The 21,059-nt window shown below is 35.8% G+C and overlaps 2 protein-coding genes and 1 long non-coding RNA gene across 4 annotated transcripts; 2 read left to right on the forward strand and 1 right to left on the reverse strand.

Annotated features, from left to right (window-relative positions):
- Positions 1-336: 336 nt before the first annotated feature.
- LOC110869159 (putative lipase ROG1) lies at positions 337-4,901 on the reverse strand. Its single transcript, XM_022118448.2, has 10 exons — positions 4,617-4,901; positions 3,061-3,128; positions 2,885-2,955; positions 2,565-2,783; positions 2,337-2,500; positions 1,490-1,545; positions 1,351-1,403; positions 1,154-1,265; positions 970-1,067; positions 337-889 (listed from the first exon to the last, which is right to left on the reverse strand). The coding sequence occupies exons 1-10, from the start codon at positions 4,739-4,741 to the stop codon at positions 818-820; spliced, it is 1,038 nt and encodes a 345-aa protein (XP_021974140.1). The 5' UTR covers positions 4,742-4,901; the 3' UTR covers positions 337-817.
- Positions 4,902-7,200: 2,299 nt separating this feature from the next.
- LOC110867480 lies at positions 7,201-8,871 on the forward strand. Its single transcript, XR_002551630.2, has 3 exons — positions 7,201-7,481; positions 7,909-8,054; positions 8,608-8,871. It is a non-coding gene; the product is annotated as an uncharacterized LOC110867480 (long non-coding RNA).
- Positions 8,872-13,822: 4,951 nt separating this feature from the next.
- On the forward strand, positions 13,823-19,934 carry LOC110869158 (ubiquinol-cytochrome-c reductase complex assembly factor 1). Of its 2 annotated transcripts, none has more exons than XM_035975412.1 (9): positions 13,823-13,898; positions 14,011-14,176; positions 14,262-14,282; positions 15,328-15,553; positions 15,645-15,811; positions 16,850-16,974; positions 17,469-17,529; positions 18,506-18,554; positions 19,684-19,934. In XM_035975412.1, the coding sequence occupies exons 4-9, from the start codon at positions 15,355-15,357 to the stop codon at positions 19,749-19,751; spliced, it is 669 nt and encodes a 222-aa protein (XP_035831305.1). In that variant the 5' UTR covers positions 13,823-13,898; positions 14,011-14,176; positions 14,262-14,282; positions 15,328-15,354; the 3' UTR covers positions 19,752-19,934. The 2 variants fall into 2 exon arrangements, with proteins under 2 accessions (XP_035831305.1, XP_021974138.1); XM_022118446.2 differs by having other exon boundaries at positions 15,340-15,553.
- Positions 19,935-21,059: the final 1,125 nt, after the last annotated feature.

The raw sequence follows: 21,059 nt of genomic DNA on the forward strand, positions 1-21,059 counted from the left end.
ACTTGATAGTGGTAAGATAAGATGAATCAGGCCATGATAAACCACGGTAACCACATTAAAATATGATTAGTAATAATAATTTTTTTTTTGTTGGGTAAAGAGATACCCCAATGAATTTTATAGATGAAATAAAAAAAAAAAGCACAAGGGTGTGTCAAAACAACACACCAACTAGACTTGACATGCCAAGCCTAGGACACCACACAACACAATCCAAAACCAAAACACACTAGCCTAGATTAGTAATAATAATTTGACAAAGTGAACCCTTGATTTCCGGAGACCGCAAAACCTTGATGCACGGTTCAGGCGCGGCCGTGTGGGGAAGAACATGTATGGAACAAATGTGAGGTTCATCTTCTAAAAACGATTTGTTACATGATCAGAACATTCATAAATCTGTTTTGTTACAACCCAAACAGGAAAACTCAAACTAAACTTCTATAACTCGAGTTAACATACATTCAGACCGAATATCAAGAAGCCACTACCCTACGTTCAATGGATTTGAAGATTAGATGGACCAGGGTGGGGATGGGTCCAATGGCAGTCGTTGAGTTAACAGTAAGAGGTCAAAGGTTCAAACCACGGTAACATCGCCTTTTAAATACATATATACCTAGACCAAAAGGTATATAGTGTTTTGTCTCAAGATCCATGGCCCATGGGCAGATATACTCGGCCCAAAAGACGTTTAAAGCAGCCTACATAGTGTCATATTTTGGGCCATTCCAGGTGCCATTGGTCCGAACATATGGTCCAACCGTCCAACAGCTGTCAAGTAAGATAAATATTCAACAGATGATGAGGGGATTTTCTAAATACTAAAATGATCAATCATATGTTGAATAACATCTACACCATCTGTATGCATGTAATCATCTTTGACCTACATCCAAGTCAAAGTCAACATCTTATGCATTTACATTTACGCACCGGTCAAGAAAAAATAAGTAAATAAATAAATACCTGAATAACACTATGAGCTGCAAACCTCTGTCTACTATTGTGAAAACTCACATCTACTTTTTCCCATGATACACGAGAAAGCCCGGTCACAAGTTCTTCTGCACCGACGATATCAACATGCATTAAAGAACAAATTCCATAACGACAACATTTCATAGAAAGAATTATTAACTAGAATTCAAACCTTCCAAATCGTTATTGGTGTCACCGTCGGTTGAAACTTGCTCGCCGTCATATGCTTTGCAGCGTTCTTCATAAACAATATGAGGATATTTTTCATTTACAGAGTCCCCCCACTGTATACAAAATGTGTTTTTAAGTATGATTGATTAGTGAAGATCATAACATTATTCAAGCTGAAGATGTCGACCGTCGTTCTACCTTTGGCAGTTCAATGTTACGCCTAATTGATGATGTTCTCCATCCAACAATGTCTAATTACGTTCTTAGGGAAAAACAACATGCATCACGAGATGGAATAATAAGTGTTTTAAAAAATTTAATGATAGATAAAGGATACGGTCACAGCCGACATTCGAGTATGCTACCCGACGATGAAATGAACGCAATGCTGACCTGCACAGTTGATAGCAGTTTTGTTTTATTTAAGTCGGGTAATATATAAAAAAAAGGCAAATTGGATTTAAATAATCCCAACTTGCTCAATTGGCCGATAATAATCCTAACTCAGTTATTGGCGGATAATAATTCGAACTGGTCCACTTTTGGCCGATAATAGTCTGCCGTTAAAAATAGCTTAACGGAGTTAAGCTTTTTTCCGAATTACAAACCGATGTTTTTGGATTTTGATCAGAACGAGGATACGATTCGATTTATGTAAACATTACCTCGAAACGGTGCTTCAAACGACTTGAATTTTGTTAATTGGAAGTTTAAACACCCGAATTGAAGCACCGTTTTCGTCATTTGGGGCAGTATTTCGAGGTAAATTTTATATCAATCAACTCGTATCCTCGTTCTGATCAAAATCCATAAAACATCGGTTTGTTATTCGGAAAAAAGCTTAACTCCGTTAAGCTATTTTTAACAGCGGACTATTATCGGCCAAAAGTGGACCAGTTCAGATTATTATCGGCCAATAACTGAGTTGGGATTATTATCGGCCAAATTGAGCAAGTTGGGATTATTTAAATCCAAGTTGCCTAAAAAAATTGTAAGGCGATTGGATAGAAACTCATCCGAAGTCTCTTTAATAATCGTTCTATTCAACGATTTAGATAAGATCATAACAATATTGATTTAGTATTGAAAATTTAAAGCTTTAATTATTTATAAAAAGAATATAAGATAGTCATACTATGAACTAAATGATAAATACTGTCATTCACGGGTTACGCTGAACATACATGAAATAACAATCTCCGTCATCTTGCAACATGCGTTTAAGCAGCGGAGGCTTTCCTTCATCATTATCAGTAAGAAAAAGATGGCGGCCGGTTCTTCTAAATATCCAATGAATAACAAGAACAGCAGCCTTTTCAAAGGCGGATACACCAAAAAGAAAGGGCACCTGAAAGGAGCATAAATAGCATAACCGAACTGATATATGCTATATAGACCAATTCAAAATCTACCTGTCTGTTGCCCCTTGAACCGAGATGAGGTGTCGCAACGGTAATAAAGTTCATTGGTACCAGACCACCGATAGTGGCTGTTGATTCTTCAACTAATAAACCCTCCTCTGGGGGTCGATACAATTTTCCGATTGCGTATCTTGCCACTAAACCCCCTACAGAATGTGCGACAAACGAAATCTTACGAAGATTTGGCTTCTGCTTTATAACTTCAAGGACCTGATGCCAGACCAAAGTGCATGAACGATGAGTAATGGATGATGGTTGATTTTTATTGTACGTAAACCCGATAATCTGTGATGTATGGTTCGGAAACTAACCTCTTGTGATAATCGCTCACCCATTACATCTACACCGTCTAATGTTTGCGAAGCTGCATTCTTTTCACTACCTACATTGAATAAGCAACAAATATATGAACACGCGAAGATCAAATAAAGTGCTACTGATGAAGAAACGTCAAAATAATGTGAAGTTGTCAACAGAAGGTCCTTACGGTGAACAAATACTTTATCCGGAATTGTTTTAACAAATTGCTCAGCAGCAAACTTCCAATCTGTAGAACTGTTAAAAAAGTAAAACAACTGTTAGAAACTTAGAATTCAACCAACACAATTATTTACAGCCTTCTACTCTTTTAATCCACTGATTTATCTTTTAGTGTTTACGTTCGATCAATCCTTCATACTTTCAATATATTAAGTCTTAATCTGAGCAATGTTGAATACTTGAATCAAGTATTATAATATTAAGTATAAACCTAACATTTCTTCATTTTCCAGTCAAATCTGTTCCTTTTACTCTGTTTTTCAAATCATTATTAGGATTTAATCATGTGTTAAGAATGCCTAATGGCTAATTGAAGTGTCTGCTTAAAGTTTAAGAAGACTATTCATCCTACACTAGGGATAGAGCACTTATCACCGTGCACAGGTACCGTACCAAACCAATACCGGCCGAACAAAATCGGTACCGGTAGTATTTTTGCACTACCGGTATCGGTAAGTACTTTTTCCGGTACCAATGCTTTTCCATTTTGCTATCTGTACTTTGTACTTTTCGGTACTGGTACCGGTTCAGTACATATCTCATCCATGTCCTATACATACAGTATTTATAATTTATTTCAAACTCATCATAACTATAATTGTGTAACTGTGTAGATCATAATCACGATATCTATCCGCAGGGCCGGCCCGTTAGGCTTATCAATCTAGGCATAGGCCTAGGGCCACAAAAATCAAGGGCCTCCAATTTTTAGTAAAGTTATATATATTATATATGTATCAGGCTCAAATAAAAAGCAAAACTAAACCATGTTTTGTTTGATAAAGTTACACACATAAAAAATATTTAGGAAAAAAGGCCCACATGCAAGACACAGTTTCGAAATTAAACCCGAGACATAACTGCAGTCTGTAGCAACCATCTACCACTCGACCTCATCCGAATTCCGTGAATCAGCGCCAAAAATCCCTAAAATTGAGCCGCAATCATCGTTCCTACCTCCTATCGCAACCTGCTCTTTCGATTTTCTAGGTTATCGGCTATCACTAACGGTAATCACTCATGGCGTCGGGTCTGTCGGGATTGGAGGAGAATTTTTGGGCAAAATTAGGGCTAATTACTAAATGTAGGTTAACTTTAGCAGCTAATTTTTCTATTAATCTCTATATGTTTTGCAAAAGGGCCTCCACTTCGTAGTCCGCTTAGGGTCTACAAAAACGTTGGAACGGCTCTGTCTATCCGCATTGGCAGAATTTTGATAATCTGATAACATCACTATATTTTCATTTCATGAATAAAACTGCTATGTATAGAATAATCATTAATCAATAAAAATCCAAAACTTATCCAAAACAAAACAAAACAAAAATCGCAAGTTCGTCGAATCATAATCGAAAACCTAATCAACTAATTTCAAAATTCTCGCTACAAACTAACGGAATTCTAACTGTAAAAGCAAATCATCTGAATCATAAATAATAGCATAGAGAATATAATATAATATAGATATAAATATATTATGTAGCAATTGTGGAAGTGTTTGACCTCCCGAGGATACCGTTGACCATGACGACGAGATGATCGGCGGTGAAAACGTCCGATTGAGTGCAACTGAAAACGTTTACTCCTCCGGCGAGCGGCTCCGACGAACAAACGGCACCGTTTTGCATTTTGATATCAGTAGCGTGAAGTGTAAGTTTGAATTTGAGTTATGAGAAGGATTGATGTGTATAATTTGTAGAGTGGAGGTTAAGGGGGGAAGATGAATACGTGGCGACGAGTGCACGATTGTAACCGTCTTTCAGTTTACACTCCACCGCCTCCCGGTAAATTCAGGATAATGTACATGTACGTATACTGAACGAATAATTTAATAATTTGTTTTTGGAATACTGAATTTTAATAAATCCTTCAAAAATAACTACGGGTAGTTTCAATTATTAACATATTGGTCTTCAATGGACTCTGACTAACAGAACCTTAACACTGTCAGTCTCCGGTCGTCGGAAAAACTTTTTTGGTCAGAAAAAACTTCTTAAAGGTCCGATCTAAGGTTACAAAGAGGTTTGAGACGAAAATGTTGAGTTTTCCGGCCAAAAGGAATTTTGCGGCCAAAATCGTTTTTCCGACTAGAGACTAATGGTGTTAGGGTTCTGTTAGTCAAGGTTCATTGGAGACCAATATGTTAATAGTTGAGATTGTTAGTGATTATTTTTTAAGTTGGATTGTTGGCGACCAACGACGAATAATTGAGATTATTAAAATTCAATATTCTTTTTGTTTTTTATTTTTTATATATTAAATAAAAGAATAACGAAATGTATTTATAACTATTTTTAGAAGATTTAAAAGGCATACTTAAACTTTAATTTATGCGGTAAAGACGTGGCTTGTTTTTTACCATTAACGAAGAGGATGTCATCAAATAAACATTTCTGTAAGCGAGTGACATTCCTACCAATTGTTTTCATTGGTTAGAAGGCTAAAAATAATATATTTTTTTTCAAAATTATTTGAAAAGACTAAAGATTGATTTATTGGATTTTTGTGCTTTGTCATGTCGCGAAACCTACCCAAAAAGAAATGGACGATTAACCATAATGCATGTATTATTTGTGATTTGTAAACGAAGATGAGATGGAAAAAAAAAAACATGTTTATTTATCTTAAGTAATACCATTATTTTTATATAAAAGATATACAATTTGCAGTTTATAGGTTCGTGTTTGATTCACAACAAGCTAAGATTTTCCTAAAATAAAAGCAATACAAATAAGGGATCTAAACTCAAATTAACGCGTTTGTTAAAAGTTATATATAAGGATGAACAAACAATAACAAAAGTCATTCGAACTTGTGCATGCCTATGGACACGAACTCTGGATAAAAGCTCTTTGGCTCAAGCAACTTGGGGCTGCTTGTTTGAGCTCTTAATGAGACCAAACCTCTGATTCGGTCAGAGACTGCTTGTTTCGCGAACAAATGTCTAGTTAAACATTATATTGAGTTCAAACCTCTTAGTGGTTCAGTACTTACATATTCAGAAGTTGCTAAACAACCCCTGATATTCCTCAGAACGTTTCTTCTTCTTCTTCTTCTTCTTCTTCTTCTTCTTTTTCTTCTGCTTCTTCTTCTGCTTCTTCTGCTGCTTCTTCTGCTGCTTCTTCTCCTCCTCCTTCTCCTCCTCCTTCTGCTGCTTCTTCTCCTCCTCCTTCTCCTCCTCCTTCTCCTCCTCCTTCTCCTTCTCCTTCTCCTTCTCCTTCTTCTTCTTCTTCTTCTTATACCTGAGCTAAACTGTTGTTCACGTTTGCTAGCCAATATTGTTGAACCGTTTGAGTTGTGCTAACTGACGCTAAGTTTATTTTTTTTTTTATCTTTGCAGGCCAATCTGTCAAGTACATATTTTTTTCTTTAACGGCATGTTTCTTTTTTATCGTCTATGCCCTATGGGATTTGAACCTAAGACCTTCTCTTACAAAACTTAGGTGTTTAAAGTTTTGTCTTTGTCAATAGACCACCACCAATACATCTAATTGTTGGTCACACTAACCAGTCGAGAGTTCATAGCTGTTCATGATAACTACGTTGAATTCATATATCTGATTGTAACAACTTCAATAAAATGGGATGTTAGTTTCGTTAAAAATGCTTAAACACATAAAACAAGGGGAACATATATCTTATATTATGAGTACATGTATGGTGGTACAACTTCTGGTGCGACTCTTATACCAGTAGACTATTAGAGATATGTTTTAAGGTATGGTGTTTGTCTCATGACATTGGCAAAACCGATTCTACTTCTTGAACTGTTCTTTGGATTTCTATCAAATTTATAAAATCTTTATCATGTAGATAGATAGGTAGATCGAGGATTAGGTTCAAACGTGAACATTTTCTCCAGCGTGAACTGCGTGAACTGATCTGGGCCCTTGATTTTGTAGAGGATAGATCTTAGATCAATGGCACAATTGTAATTAAAGGTATAATAAATTTAATTTAAATTTTAATCTAAAGGGTAAAATAGGGAACTTTCATATTAAAGATATGGAAACTCATTCATTTGTAATCCTCTAAAATCTCTGTATCAGTTTCAAAATACTCAAAACAACATTCCCTCACCCACCACCTCACCCGATCTCTCCCTATTATCTGCATATGGCCAGATTTCCGGCGACTGCCGGCTGTGTTTTCCAGCGAAAGACCCCCACCCTCTCGTTTCTACTCCGACGCCACACAAGACCGGTGACCGGTTTAACCAGTAGAGCCGCCGCTCACGACGGCGCACGGCGACGACAGTCGGAGGGAGAGGAAGAGAGACGGTGGCTGTGGAGGTGGTTAAGACAGAGACGGAAGTGCCGCCGCTCACCATGTTTTCCGGCGACAGAGACGGGAGCGACAGAGACGGTGGTAAGTATCTATCGATCCATTATTTACTTGTAATCAACTTCTTCTTCGTCGTCAGTTCGGATGTAGGGATAGTCAACTTCTGAGTTATGATTCATATTTGTGTATCAATGATGGAATTAAAGCTTCTGTTTTTTTGCAATAAAAAAAATTGAAGATTTAGCCGGTGATAGTCTTTTGGTTAAATTTTGAGTGATTGATTTTGTGATTTAAAAAAAAAAAGAGAGAGAGAGAGAAAAGAAGTTCAAACAGATATCTACACAAAATGTATTATTGTTATCGATCACCAACTTGATATATTAAAGCTTTTTCATTAAACCATTGGTAATTTAAGATATATTTTTAGCTTTATGATACGAATCACCGACTATAACATGGTTCGATGTAATTGTTTGCATTAAAAAAATAAAATCTTCCATCTTGATGTCAGGTTTACTTTAAAAAGATAAATATGACAAGTCCCGATCTTCCCCTGCTCGTCTCCGGCGAAACAGCGAAACTCCCGATCTGATGTTTTATCACCGGTTGATCTGATGTTTATCGCCAGCTGATCTGATGTTTATCGCTACCGACCAGGTATGAAGTTTGTAAATTTTTATTGTTTTTGATGTTTGAAAGTTATTATTGTTATTATTTGATTGAGGTTCTGAAGATTTTTTATGAGTTTGATTATTGAGAAAAAAAAGTTTGCAATTTTTCATTGTTTTGATGTTGAAAATTATTATTGTTTGATTGAGAATTTGAAGATTGTTATGAGGTTCTGAAGGTTGTTGTTAATGCAATGTACACACGTGTATTTTTTTTTTATTTTTGCTCTGTTCTTAAGGTGATGTACACATGTGTATTCTAATTTTGCTTGTTTTTAAGGCGCTATACACATGTGTATTCTGATTTTGCTCTGGTTTTAAGGCGTTGTACACATGTGTATTCTGGTTTTGCTATGTTTTTAAGGTGCTGTACACATGTGTATTCTGATTTTGCTCTGTTTTTAATGCGATGTACATATGTGTATAGCGTCTGTTTTTGTGATATCTCATATTTTTTTTGTGTATTAAATGTGTAAAGTTGTTGATGCACCCTTGTGAATTATGCAACGTACTAATTGCTGAGTTTTTTTGTGTTATTATAGGAGACGTCGTAAACGAGAAAAGTGGAGATGGAAGGTCGATAAGGATGATTCACGTATGTTTGTTTGCTTGGTCGATAAGGATGATTCAGCATACAACGCGGCGAATAGTTTTAAAAGACTATGTCTTTTTTATTTTTCCGATTATGTTGCGTTTATTGTTTTCACGAAACTGGAACTTGTAATTGTATGTTTTTTTTTTGGTTTGGCAAACATTATGTAACTTGTTATTTGCTTAACATAAACTAGTTTTACATGTTTTGTTTATATGTATGTATTATGTAGCTAATTACACATATGTACCATGCTGAGTACACATGTGTACTGTTGAAATATCCAAGTACACATGTGTATACCGTTGAAATATGAAGGTTACGTGGATCTTAAAAATCATAATCCGCATTCTGGTGGTGAAATTTGAAAAAATAAAAATGAAATAAAAGATATTGTGGATAATGAATTTAAAATAGGAAAGATGTAACTTAATTCAATTATGAAAATAAAGATTTAAATCTAATTTTTTATATAATTACAATCATACCCTTAACAACTAAAAAAGAAATCAATGGTCCAGATCAGTTCACGCAGTTCACGCTTGGGAGGTTGTTCACGCTGGAACCCTACCCGGTAGATCGATAGATAGATAGATAATGGGGTTAGTTAACGTACAATTGGCCTTAACGTACGATGCGTACACAATGAGTATATAACATGTGGATTTGTGGTTATAACATGCAGATTTGGTTCGTGTGTGAGGGAGGATTTATAAGGCTATAGGGTGTGGGGATCATGGTTGGGACATGATTTGCCACTTAGGAACATGAATGGAAGGCTACACCACCCCCTTGATTGATCCACCATGGTTTGCATGGTTTAAACCATGGCAACCATGGTTCTCCTTTCCATTTTTTAACAAATCATTTCCTTTTTGTTTAGACAAAGATAATAAATAAGGGGCTAATGGTTTGGGTCATGCGGAGACAGTGTACATGCGGGTTTTTATGTATTCAAACATGCGGGATTTTATGGGTTCAACATATGGGATTTTGTTTTGAGGTTTATAACGTGGGGAATTCTATCGCGAACATAGCATACATTAAAGCTAATTGTCAGTAGACTTTCTCGATAGATAATATTGTATTGTTGAAATTGAAAAAAAACCCTTGTTTATTTTATAAAAAAACTAGACTACTTTGCTAAAACTACCCTTTATAGGATATTGGATTTAAATACTCCACTTTTCATCAATTGGCTGATGTGACACCTGACTTTGCTTTTTTGATGACGTGACAGCTGGCGTGATATCTGACTTGGCTTTTTGATGATGTGTCAGCTGATGTGGCACTGGTTTGGTGATGTGGCAGCTGATGTCAGCAAACTGGGTTTGTATTGGGTTAGTTTGGAAGTGCTATCGACCAATAAGTTAAAAATTAATAGTGATTTGGTATAAATCAAAAGTTAGAAGTGCTATCGGTCAATTTAGTTAAAGTTGATGTTATTTAAATTAAATCCAATGTCGCTTATAACTACTAAATGATACAACTCCATAATAAATTTGATGTATAATAAATTCAAACACAGAAGCTTTTGAACTGCTTGCATTTTGCCATGAACTTGAGTACTTGACATGACAAATAAAGCAAGAATTATCCATCTGCTCTCCTTTAGCACATGGGGGGACACTCATACGTGGAGGCTTATCCATATACGTACTTATATTATGGTTTGATATTTATTGGATCCTTTTTACTTCTAATTTAGAATAATGAATATTATGATGTATTGATCACCTCTTTATTAGATCAATATACTTTTATAACAAACAAATATATTGTTTGTTCATCATATATTTTTCTAAAGTACGTTTTTGTATAATATTGTAAATTTGGGTAACATACTATACAAGTATACACAATATTTAATTCAAATAATATCAACATTTTCTATTAAAATAACATAGTGTGCTATATGATTCAATTAAGCCGACTATGGCCAACCCGACTCCTAATCGGCATGTCAAGTTGTCAACAAATCGCATAGCATGTTACCATGTTAGAAATAAAAATAACATGTTTCATCACCTAAAAATAGTTAAGTGTGTTTGACAACTATTGTTAATTACTATTACTACTATCCATACTTGCATTCTTTCGTACAAACTAGTGAGATTCCTCGTACAATGCGGGTGAAATTCTATATATGCACAAACATTAGATAAAGTTTATAATAGTATCGACCTAATCAAATACAAGTTACAATCGTAAAGCTACGAGCTTCGGTACAGGTAGTAAAAATATTAAAAAAATATCAAAACCGACTCGTATCGAAACATAAAAGAGAAAAATGAATACAAATACTGATAGCGATGTTGTTGGGTGATATCAGTTCGGTAAAAAAAAATCAAAACTGCTTCGTGTCGAAACAAAAAACCACAAAACTAAATACCGATACTGATGCGGGAACATCCAAATCTAAGTGGACTGGTGGAAGACCCAATTGAATTGGTGGAAGATCACATTTCATTGGAAGAAGATCAAGATATATCTTTTATTTGAATTTCCTATTTTATCTTTATTTTGTTGGAAAATCATGTCCTTGATAAAACACACACAAACACGAGATTGAACAACTTGTTTGACTCTTTTTATTATCAAACCAAAAGAACACCAATTACAATAGACATAACCATTTATTTATACTAACCTTGATCTAATCCTAACCCAACTCAAACACTATTTTTAATATTAAAATAAACCAACTAAATAAACCTATCTAATAAAATTTTCAAGTTCGTGTAAAATTTTCAGGTTCATATAAAATTTTCAGGTTCGTATCAGATTGAACCTGTCACCCTTGAACATGGCTTACTTAGCTTACACCTAAATGCTACACATAACTGTACATTTATAAAACTCACACCTTTGGTACTTTGGTGGGACAAGCCCAAACCATCGAACCAAATCCAATCCAGCAAACCCCAGCTTATTAAGGCTAGAGATGGGCATAAAAACCGGTTCCTACCCGATTCCAGTGGACCTGACCCGGACCCGGTTCCGGTTCCTACCCGGCTAATAGTAGAACCGGTTCCGGGTTTAAAAAACCCGTAGATTCCGACCCGGTTCCACATTTTATAAATAAAATCGGTTCCTACCCGGACCCTACCCGGACCCGGTGCGTACCCGAAACCCGGTTCCTACCCGGAACCGGTTCCGGGTATTAAAAAAAACCCGATACGCCCATCTAAAAGACTAATAAGTTACTGCTTCTAAAAGTCTAAAACCATGTGCCATTGTGCCCACTGTTTTTTTTTTACAAATATAAAATTCGTCGATATATGTGAGGTGAAAATAGAAGAGTTAAAAACTATTTTATTTTTAGACCTCAGGTGTAGGTCTGTACAAAAGCATGACCTTTACTGACAAATTCAAAAACACTATTTTCCAAAGCTATAAAAACACCATCTTCCAAAGTCATTCACTCCCATGCAGGTATATCAACAATATAAGACTCCAACACCACCGTATAAACCTTCCCATCTTTCTCAAACTCATTAACCGACGTAACCGAAAGATAGTTATTCAATCTATGCTCACCACCCACCACTCTAAAGCTCAAAATATGCTTCTCATCATCCAACAACTCCAGCCGTTCAGTACTTGTGGAGGCCGGGAGGCCCGATATGACCGTCACCTCACGTATGCTTCCCACACCACCATCCCCAGATGGGCATAAATACCGGTTCCTACCCGATTCCAGTGGACCCGACACAGACCCGGTTCCGGTTCCAAACAGTACCCGTACCCGGTTCCATTGTACCCGTAACCGGTTACGCCGGTTCTATATTTATTTACGTGTACCCGGGTTGTACCCGGACCCGGTTCCACCGAGAACCCGGTTCCACTCAGTTGTATCCATACCCGGTTCCGGGTTGGAACCGGTTCCGGGTTTTAAGAATACCCGATTTTGCCCATCTCTAATTAAGGCTGGGAAAAGAAATAGAGTGATAGCCCATAATGAAACACATAATCATTTAATAGAGTGACTTTTCTTATTGAAGTTAAAGTTAATTAATTTTAAAATTATATCACATAATCATTTAATATCGATCTTAGCGGATCACCATATTACAACAATGAAACACATGTTGATGTTACAAATAGGAGTGATTATTGGTCCATAACCGGACCTGACCGAACTGAACCTAGAACTTGAACCATGAAAGTGAGAATGGAAGAATCAAGAATCGGACTAAAGGCATCGGTTCGGTCTGGGGTTTAAATATTTTTTCAAATAAGTAAGATGGTTCGTGATTCATCATCATGTAGAGACTCATAACGATCGAGTCACTGATCATAATTGTTTTTTCATCATCATATGCATACTCATCACAAATACACTCACAATGTAACTCAAACCTACAATTTTTCTAGACTTAGACTCCAGACGTGTAGGGTGGAGGGGGCGTCTACCCCCAAGTACTCAAAAACCAATAGAATTTTATCACACCAAATAACCTCAATCTACCCCAAACTACTCAATTTGGAATGATATCTACCCTAATTACCCAAACTACTCCAAGGTTTCTCCAATCAACGTTTTCTTTTAATTATAAACCATAGGTACGCAAGAACACTAACATTCATCTATTGTCGTTACGATTAAAACTCAAGACCATAGGGCTAATCATCAGAATCACAAGACAAGTAGAATGCTATACGGATTACCTCAAATGGTGGCCACATTCATAAGTTGTGAAGCTTGGCCAGAGTACAATGACAACAATGATGGGTTTAAAACCAGTGGGCGATTTCAAATGGCCAGAGTAGCACTTCTTTAATTGTTTTCGTGGGTTTGAGGTTGTGTTGTGGGCTGAATATCCGAGCTATCAAATGTCCACACCCGAGTACTACAACTCGACCAACCTACTTGATGCCACTATTCAGAGGGGAGGGAACAGTCTACCCTCTTACCCGATTAACTCGATTGAACCTAAGGGTGACCAGGTAAGACACACCCACCACCCCTGATTAGAGTCAAACCTATTGACCATTTTTTTAAAAAGGCAATAATAATAATAATAATAATAATAATAATAATAATAATAATAATAATAATAATAATAATAATAATAATAACAATAATAATAATAAAAACAAAATAAAATAATTTTAATAGACAAATAAGGGTTTTATAAGGCCTTTTAATTCAATTCAGTTTTGGCTGTAAAATCAATCAAAAAAACTGTAGTTGAATCTGAACAATCGACATCTTTCACAAGGAGGAAGTACTAACCGGTAAGTAACCAAAAAAACCCTAATTTTTTTCAATTCATAAAACAATCACACTAAAACAATCACTAATTTCCCAAATCACTTTCAAATATTAAACATTCTAATATTCTTGTAGATAATTTTGATTTGCAATGGTGCTTAAATGGAGCAGAACCCTAGTTAATATATACAGGGTGCAGAACAATTTATGGTTTTCTTGCAGAAGTATTTCTAGGGTTTCCTCTGTTGAACTGCCAAAAGTTGTTGATTATATGGGGAAAAGTTATGCTGATATATCAGAGGTAAAATTAAAAATTACTAATTTACAGTCAATCTTTTTCCCTTTTGAACTGAAAATTAACCGTTTTTTTGTATGTGTATATGCAGGGTCATGGATTGGAGCAACTGGTAAGAATAAAGATTACATTTTGTTCCTAAATTGTGTGCACGGTTCGGTTCGGTTAATTGCGTTAACCGTAACCGAAACCGAAGTCATCGGTTAATCTGTTTTATTAACCATTTGGTTTTCGGTTAATCGATTCGGTTTATTCGGTTAATTTGTCGGTTTTCGGTTAATCGATTTGTTTTATTCGGTTAATTTGTCGGTTTTCGGTCCGGTTCGGTTAGTAACTGAACCGGGCTAATTTCTTTTTATTTACAAATACATGTAATAGAGGTATAAATATATAAATACATAAAATTGAGATTGAATTTCAGGGATTGTTCTTTATCTTTATACCCATTTTCAGGCGCTGTCCTTTATGTTTAAAATTGACGAGTTTTGTCCTTTATGTTTTCATATCATACGTGTTTTGTCCTTTAGGCCTAACCCAGTTAGTTTTTTCAGTTAAATTTGGTCATATACTTTGCACATGAGGGCATTTTTGTCAATTCAAATGTAAGTTCAACGGCAGATTTACAGCTCAAAGCTTCTGCAACCTTTGAATTGACAAAAATGCCCTCGTGTGCAAAGCACATGACCAAATTTAACTGAAAAAACTAACTGGGTTAGGCCTAAAGGACAAAACGTGTATGATATGAAAACATAAAGGACAAAACTCGTCAATTTTAAACATAAAGGACAGCGCCTGAAAATGGGTATAAAGATAAAGGACGATCCTTGAAATTCACTCTAAAATTGAGGTATAAATACATGAATTGGATGTATAAATATATGAAATGGAGGTATAAAACATAAAATTGAGGTATAATTGTATAAAAGCTAGAAATATATCAAAATATGAATGGTTCAGTTCGGTTAATTCGGTTAACCGAGGGTACAAAAAAAACCGATAACCGATCTTTTGTTAATTTCGGTTTGGTTTCGGTTAACGGGTCGGTTATTGTTCATCCCTACCTCTTTTTGTGTAGATTAATTTTTTTTTTTAAATTTTTATAGTATGCACAAGATTTGGATATTGGTATGGTTTGATGCTGTCAACTTGCTTAACAGTGGTTTCTGTAGGTAAATTTGAATAAGATGTTTCGTAGTAAGGCGGTTTCATTAGCCCTGCCACCTGGATCGCCTCATAGGATTAACGAGCCTAATTACAAGGGTATTCGCTTGTTTATCCTCAGATTGATGCTCTTTTATAGTAAGCAGAGTATGTCTATTCGAGCAGCGAATGTTATTTACCGTCGCGTTGTTTCTCAAGTTGATAACCCTATGGTTTATGACGGTTCGTTTTTTTATACTCACGTTAATAATTCACCGTCTTTTGCCTCAAATTTGATTAAGTAAGTTGGATTAGTATTGTGTAATCAATGCAGTTTTTAGGTTGGAGAAGACCTTTAGAACGACATTCTCGATGCTCGTTGTGCACGTGTGGCTTTGTTTGCGACGTTTGAAAGTGGAAGGAAAAGAAGGCGTTGAATTGGGTCAATATGTGTATGAGATATACAATCATGATTTGGAGATTAGGGTTTCAAAAGCCGGGGTTAGTCATAATTATAATAATCCGCTTAAGAGTAGAAAATCCGCTGTGCCGGTGCAGCAATGTGTGCCATGTGGAATTGGGGTGCAAACGATCGGCTCTAAAAAAAGCTCGATACGAGCCGAGCTTAAATGAGCTCGAGCCCGAGCCTAAAAACTAGCTCGTTTAGTAAACGAGCCCGAGCCAGAGCTTTGCTTGTTGAGCTCGATCCGGTTCGCGAGCCTAGACGAGCCTACTGTTTATATAATTTTTTTGTTAATATATTAAGTATATATTTAAATAATGATAATAAATTAATTATAATTACTATTTGTAAAATAATGAAAAAATAACTAACTATATATACAATAATAATTATAATTAATAAATAATAAACGAGCTGAGCCCGGGCCGAGCTCAAGCTTGAAAAACTACCTACGAGCCGAGCTCGAGCTTTAGAAACAAAGCTCGAATCGAGCTGGGCTCGAGCTTTTATAAGTTAAACGAGCTCGAGCTCGAGCCTAGTCAAGCTCGGCTCGTTTGCACCTCTATGTGGAAGCTTGTGGTTGGTTGAAACAATTTCTTAACTAAAAACAAGAAAGGTCAACTGATTTTTTGGTAAAAAAAAAGTCAAGGCTATTTTGTCAAACTCATTCGTCAAACTGACCATTTTGGTTATTTCCGTTATGTTATGACGTTATCCATATTATAAAGAGTAAATTACGTTTTTGCCCCCTGTGGTTATATCATTTTTACTATATTAGTCCAAAATAAGAATTTTTAACATATCTGCCCCATGGTCTCTATAACTAACCATTTTGGCCCCTAAGTCTAACCATTTTGGCCCCCATGGTCTCTATAACTAACCATTTTGGCCCCCATGATCGCTAGACTTAGGGGCCAAAATGGTTAGATATAGAGACCATGGGGGCAAATATGTTAAAAATTCTTATTTTGGGCTAATATAGTAAAAGCGATATAACCACAGGGGCCAAAAACGTAATTTACTCTATTATAAATTAGATATTTTTGTAAAGATTTGATCTTTCCATTAAAGTGCAGGTTAATTTGCTGTTGTCTAAATGGATGAGGGAACTGGAAAAAATATTTTACGGTAATATTGTGGCTTATGACACTGCCATGCTTCCGGAAGCGAAACCAGACGCGTTACACAATACGATATGGAAGTAAGACATTCACTAAACCATGATTTTGAGTGCCTAATCTCATTTTTAATTGGCCCAAACTATCTACACACCACACGCCCAAAAAGGTGTTTTTTGTCCTATATGCACACCCTACAGTGTCGAGCTGTGACTAAAGCGCGGCGTTTTGGTCCGGTTAACCAGACAAAGACTGACGGTGTCTAACGGGTCTGTTGACCGGACCAAAACGCCGAGCTTTGGCCGTGTTTTGGTCCTGTCAACCAGACAAAAAACTGACCGGGTGTCAGTCTTTTGCCTGGTTAACGCGGCCAAAGCTCGGCGTTTTGGTCCGGTCAACAGACCCATCAGACACCCGTCGTCTTTGTCTGGTTAACCGGACCAAAACTGCGCTTTAGCCACAGCTCGACACTGCAGGGTGTGCATATAGGACAAAAAAACACCTTTTTGGTGTGCCAATAGGCAAATGGGTGTGTGAATAGGTACACCCTTTTAATTATGCTTGGCATATGGTATAGGAACGTATTCTCAAGTGATGGTTCACCGACGTATGACGCTGCTGCATTACCAGCTGTCCTGGCAAGTTTTTCACCTCAAGTCATATATTCTTGTTTCGCTTTTTGTGATATCTATATGACCCGTAATTGTGGCGGTAATGGGCATGTTCATTACAAAAACGATTTTAAGTAGAAAACAAAGACAATCGGATAAGCACTTGTATGTGTATTTATGCGGTTTTTGTGGGTTCAACTTAAAATTGGTTATGTAGTGAACGACGGTAGGGCTGTAAATGAACTGAACGAACATGAAGAAGACCTTTTTTGTGTTTGTTAAGAAATATATGTGTTCAAAAACTGTTCATGAACACTTACCGAACGAGATTTTACGTTCGTGTTCGTTTGTTAAGGAAATGAACTTGTTCGTGTTCGTTTGTGTTGTTTGTTAATTTTAGGCAACGAACAAAAACGAATGTTGATGAACACAAATGATCACAAACTAATGTTCATGAACACAAATGGAGACTAACGAACACAAACAAGCGTTCACAAACAAAATATATAATACACTGACACACTTATTTGTTGAAATTTTGAAGCATTTAAATAAAATATAAAAACTAAAAACACTAATGAACTATCGAACATAAACGAACACGTTACGGAACGTTCACGAACATAAATGAACGAACGCGGCCTCTGTTCACATCCGTTCATTTAGCTAAACGAACGAAATTTCTTGTTCGTGTTCGTTTGTTTAATAAACGAACAAACACAAACTAACTTCCCGCCGCACAGTTCACGAACTGTTCACCAAAAGTCTGGTTCGTTTGCAGCTCTAAACAGTGGGTTGTCATTTGTCAAATGTTTTTTGTATACCAATAAATTATGCATAAACTTTGGTAGATATATGCTATCACGTGGCGATTTTTGGTGTTGTAGTCACTAAGTTAGTGTCTTTACATAGAACGATACGCTAATTTGGTCTTCTTAGTTGCTTGTAGTTGTCAATTTTATAAATTATAAGCGACGTGACATGTTTTTCAACAAATTTACAGGCTTTCTCAAGATATGTACGACGAGAATGCACTTGCTTGTCATTAACAGGTTCAAAACACATTTTAAAGTATTTCCTTTTCCTTTGAGTAAACTGCCAAAATGGTCCTTGAGGTTTGGTCACTTTTGCCAATTTAGTCCAAAACTCAAACCTTTTGAATCTGGGTCCCTGTGGTTTCAATTTTGTTGTCATTTTCATCCAAAATCAAAATCTGGTCAGATTTTTCAGTTAACATCCAACTTTTTTGTCTTTTTCCTCTCTTTTAACGAAGAGCAAAATGGTTTTTTTAACGTTTTCTTATAACAAATTAAAAAATCTGACCATTTTGCCTTTCATTAAAAGGGAGGAAAATGACAAAAAAAAGTATTTCCTTTGGGTGAACTGCCAAAATGGTCCTTGAGGTTTGGCCACTTTTGCCAATTTAGTCCAAAACTCAAACCTTTTGAATCTAGGTCTCTGTGGTTTCAATTTTGTTGCCATTTTCATCCGAAATCAAAATCTGGTCAGATTTTTCAGTTAATATCCAACTTTTTTGTCTTTTTCCTCTCTTTTAATGAAGAGCAAAATGGTTTTTTAACGTTTTCTTATAACAAATTAAAAAATCTGACCATTTTGCCTTTCATTAAAAGGGAGGAAAATGACAAAAAAAAGTATTTCCTTTGAGTGAACTGCCAAAATGGTCCTTGAGGTTTGGCCACTTTTGACACTTTAGTCCAAAACTCAAACCTTTTGAATCTGGGTCCCTGTGGTTTCAATTTTGTTGCCATTTTCATCCAAAATCAAAATCTTGTCAGATTTTTCAGTTAGCATCCAACTTTTTTGTCTTTTTTCTCTCTTTTAATGAAGAGCAAAATTGTTTTTTAACTTTTTCTTATAACAAATTAAAAAATCTGACCATTTTGCCCTTCATTAAAAGGGAGGAAAATGACAAAAAAAAAACTGGATGTTAACTGAAAAATCTGACAAGATTTTGATTTTGTATTGAAACGGCAACAAAATTGAAATCACAGGGACCCAGATTCAAAAGGTTTGAGTTTTGGACTAAAGTGACAAAAGTGACCAAACCTTAAGGACCATTTTGACAGTTTACTCATTTCGTTTTCTTATTTTGCTTACAATTGAACTTGTTTCGTTTATGAAATTCGAAACTGACAATGTGTATGTGATTCTGATATGCAGATAAGGAGTCGATGTTTTCTGGCAACTTCATGTTCAGCGCTATCTACAACCCAAACACGCCGCGATAGCTTGTAAATCTGGACCTGTGTTAGTTATGTTTTACAAATTTACACTTACACCCCTTCCATTTTAGTTTTTTTTTTTACATCCATCATATTCTGTCAATTAAATTCTTTTATTAAATGTATAGTAATAAACAAACCTCAAGCGATAAATGATAAAATATATTGTTATTGAATAGGTTACACAAATAGGGATCCTAATGTGTTCACACCAAGATACCATTATGTTACATAGTGAGTTCATGTTTTTAGGTAAAACCAAAACTGTTCATAAATGGAATTTAATATGCAATTATGGTGCTTGATGACAGTCAAAGAAATGGACATTTTCGAATGACAACTATTAGGCTATTTGGTGCGGCGGGAGATTTATTAGTTATATATCATATTAGATGAAATAATGCATGTAAAACATAGAATATAATAATTAAGTCGATTTCTGACCCGCGCGTTGCGATAGACCTATTAAATAGGTAAAAATAGACGCGGTGCGTTGGGTCTGTCAAACGGGAAAAGTAGATGAAAAAACGTTGAACCCACACGCACATTGCGGAGTGTTAACTCGGAAAATTTTAGAATGAAACATTAAACGGAAAATTTGCGAAAGATGAAAAGTATAAGAGATCAAAATTGAAAGTAAAAAAATGTTAGGCTTAAATTGCAAAAGATGAAAAACTTAAAATCAAAGGGTTAAATTACAAAAGATGAAAACTTTTGAATTAGAAGTGAAAATCAAACTAATCAAAGGGTTATTTTACTAAAGACTGAAACTTTAGACTTAAATTGCCAAAGGTGAAAACTTTAGAGTTAGAAATGAAAATTCCATTTTTTCCCTTATTCATAAACATGTTGCTTATTTATAGTTTTATAATTATAATATAATACATATTAAAGGAAATAAAAAACGAACCAAACTTAATAAAAATAAACGAGATAATTGTAAAATACTAATCCTAGAGAACTGAGTTGTGGGAATTGGAATCGGCTCATCCATTACACCCTCCTCGGTTAACCTGTCTTCGCGATTCTTGATGCCATCAACGTCGTAGAGTTGGACAAATATCCTAACATTTCGGTTCACAGGCCTCCATTTGGAAATGTGTTCGTGTTTGTTGCGATGGGTTTCACTCATTTGTTGACAGAATTCGCTAAGCAAAACACATGACCATGAGGCGGTGCTATCAAACCTAATCGTATTGGATGTACTCGTCCAAACTGTGACCAAGGCTATTTCTTAGTCGCCCGTCTAAACCCGTCTTGCCATTTGAGTAAAAAACAACAAACTTCTTTTTTTGTGTAAAGGTTTGAGAGATG

Source organism: Helianthus annuus, chromosome 7, assembly GCF_002127325.2.
Source record: "Helianthus annuus cultivar XRQ/B chromosome 7, HanXRQr2.0-SUNRISE, whole genome shotgun sequence".
Lineage (NCBI taxonomy): Eukaryota > Viridiplantae > Streptophyta > Magnoliopsida > Asterales > Asteraceae > Helianthus > Helianthus annuus.